General features: G+C 36.8%; 1 protein-coding gene across 1 annotated transcript in view; it reads right to left on the reverse strand.

Moving 5' to 3' along the window:
* The window catches only part of LOC119595234, a 21,581-nt gene that overhangs the window by 10,134 nt on the left and 8,947 nt on the right, over window positions 1-2,500 (reverse strand). The window contains exons 6-7 of the mRNA XM_037944398.1: window positions 2,198-2,359; window positions 1,436-1,536 (exon numbers count right to left, since the gene is read on the reverse strand). Coding sequence (XP_037800326.1) covers window positions 1,436-1,536; window positions 2,198-2,359 — 263 coding nt within the window. The remainder of the gene's footprint in view (window positions 1-1,435; window positions 1,537-2,197; window positions 2,360-2,500) is intronic.

The raw sequence follows: 2,500 nt of genomic DNA on the forward strand, positions 1-2,500 counted from the left end.
CAGTGAGACTCATGTGTCAAGTTCCCATGATTTTACTTACTAGTCCAACAGTCTCTGAACTAATGCAGAATTCGCTTCAACTCTCTGTTGGAATTAAAATCCATGTCATGTGTTTTCTGTTGTCAATAAGCTGTGTCGTATGCTTTCTCTTTATCAAAATTAATATCGTATGTTTGAAATTTTGTCGTCAGTCTTTTTCTTATCAAAATCTATATCGCATATCTTATTAAAATCTATGCATTATGTTTATTTTATTTTTTAATATAAATCTATGTCGATTGTTTTATGGAAATCTGTTTTTTTTTCTCTTAGGATAATGAATTCTTAGTTACAGTATGCATGCTTATAACTACTCAGTCATTCAGTCACTTTTTATTCAGTACACAACGGTACTGCTTAGCTTTTTTTTTTTTTTTTTTTTTGGCGTAGATGTTTTTGTTTCCTGTTCAAATTAATCTCTCTTTCTCTCTCTCTCTTTCTGTTGAGACTAATAATCAACGGAAAGGAGAAACAATCATTAGCAGATCAAAACTACATCGTAATGGAATGTTGGAACTAAATATATTTACAGAATAACAAATAAAATTACAAGGAAAACATATGTACTGATAGCTAGTTTACAATTAGGGTCTAAATATCATTAAGAATTTAGTATTTCACACAGAGTTGAGGATAGAATGGTCATGTCTTTTGGGGTTTCTTTTTCTCTTTCTTTATATGTTCTTAGTATACTGAATGCCGACTGTAGCGAATTTATTACACTGCAGTTTTGTACCCTTGATATGCGTCCTTCAAGTCATCTCCTTGGGTGAGGAAATAATTAAGTCATTTGAGCAAAGAAGTGTTGAGATATATCGATCAGTTTTCTTTGCGAGAGAGAGAGAGAGAGGGTGGGGAGGAGAGGGGGAATATGGAGTGGGAATGAGAGAGGGAGGAGAAGGGAGAGGAGGGAGAGAGGAAGGGATGGTGTGAGAGAAAGGAGGGAGGGGCGAGAGAGAGAGAGAGAGAGAGAGAGAGAGAGAGAGAGAGAGAGAGAGAGAGAGAGAGAGAGAGTGTGTGTGTGAGTGAGTGAGTGAGTGAGTGGTGAGTGAGTGAGTGAGTGAGTGGGTGAGTGAGTGAGTGTGTGAGTAAGTAAGAGAGAGAGAGAGAGATTAATTCTAATATTCCAAATATTATTCAATATGATACCGTGCATATTTGAAAAAAAAAAAAAACAGCACCCATGCCTAATTGTTTTATACAGTGATATAATTTTAAGAACATTATTACCATATATTTACACCAAACCCTGATACTAACCTAAAGGTGGGAAGGAACGAGTGTTACCACGAACATATAGCAACACCATACTTAACTTATGCCAGTATACTCGAAATCCGCCATTAACAGTATCCAAAACCTACATATCCCTTCCTAGTATCTACCATCCACCTACCAGCGCCGAAGGTAGGGTCCAGGAGCCGCCAGGAACCATACAGGAACACAGCTATCCAGAAATGCAGAGGATCGGACTCGGGGTTGAAGCGACGCCCAATTCTGTGATGGAGTTCGGTAAAGGTCAGGAAAGTGTGTTCAAGTGATGTTATTTGATGATAAAGCTGAGAGTTATGATTAGGATGATGATAATGGTAATAGTAGATAAAACAATGATGATGATGATGATGGTGGTGATGATAAAAACGGCAATACGACGATAAAAAATATTAGTAATTGTAAAGTGACATCAAAAACGAGTGTTAGTGATTTTAACATCAAAAGATTTTTTGTTAGTAACATAACGTTATGAAATTCAAACAACGAAGAATTATTTCCTGAATATATCCTGCCTATTCATACCGCTCATTCAAACAGAAGTTGATAATGCACTAAAGTTCTGCAATAGTTTTAAATGTTGCAGTAATAGCTAGTTATGATTTAACTTGTGTTGTTTCTGTTTCTCTCTTTCTTTATCGGATTTTTCTTTTTTTTTTATTATTCTCAGTGTCTCTGTCTATCTATCTGTCCCTTCTGTCTGTTTATCTATCCATCTGTCTGTCCGTCTGTCTGTCTGTCTGTCTGTCTGTCTGTCTGTCTGTTCTTTCTTTCTATCTGTCTCCTTTTTTCACCCTCCTTCCCTCTTCCCTTCATCTTCCACAAACCATCATCATCAGTTTCTCTCCTTCTCTTTCATCCTCCCTTCTGTTCCCCCCTCATTTACCTGAAGTCGTGTCCTTTCGCAAATCCGTGAATCTTTTTAACTCTAATTCCTGCCAGATGACACAGTTCCATCAGCAGATTCACATAGTCCTTACTGACACCTGCTCGAGAGGCCAAAATCTCCTGCGCTGTTTGGGGTTTGTCTATAAACTTCCAGTCGTATCTGTAAAGAGACAAAAAAAAGTGTATATTATATACTCGTGAACAGTGAATAGTGTATATTCACGAGTGGTAAATAATGTATATTCATGAATGGTAAATAATGTATAGTATCTTCTCATGAATGGAAAATATGTGTAGTGTC

The sequence above is a fragment of the Penaeus monodon genome, chromosome 35 (genome assembly GCF_015228065.2).
Source record: "Penaeus monodon isolate SGIC_2016 chromosome 35, NSTDA_Pmon_1, whole genome shotgun sequence".
Taxonomy (NCBI): domain Eukaryota; kingdom Metazoa; phylum Arthropoda; class Malacostraca; order Decapoda; family Penaeidae; genus Penaeus; species Penaeus monodon.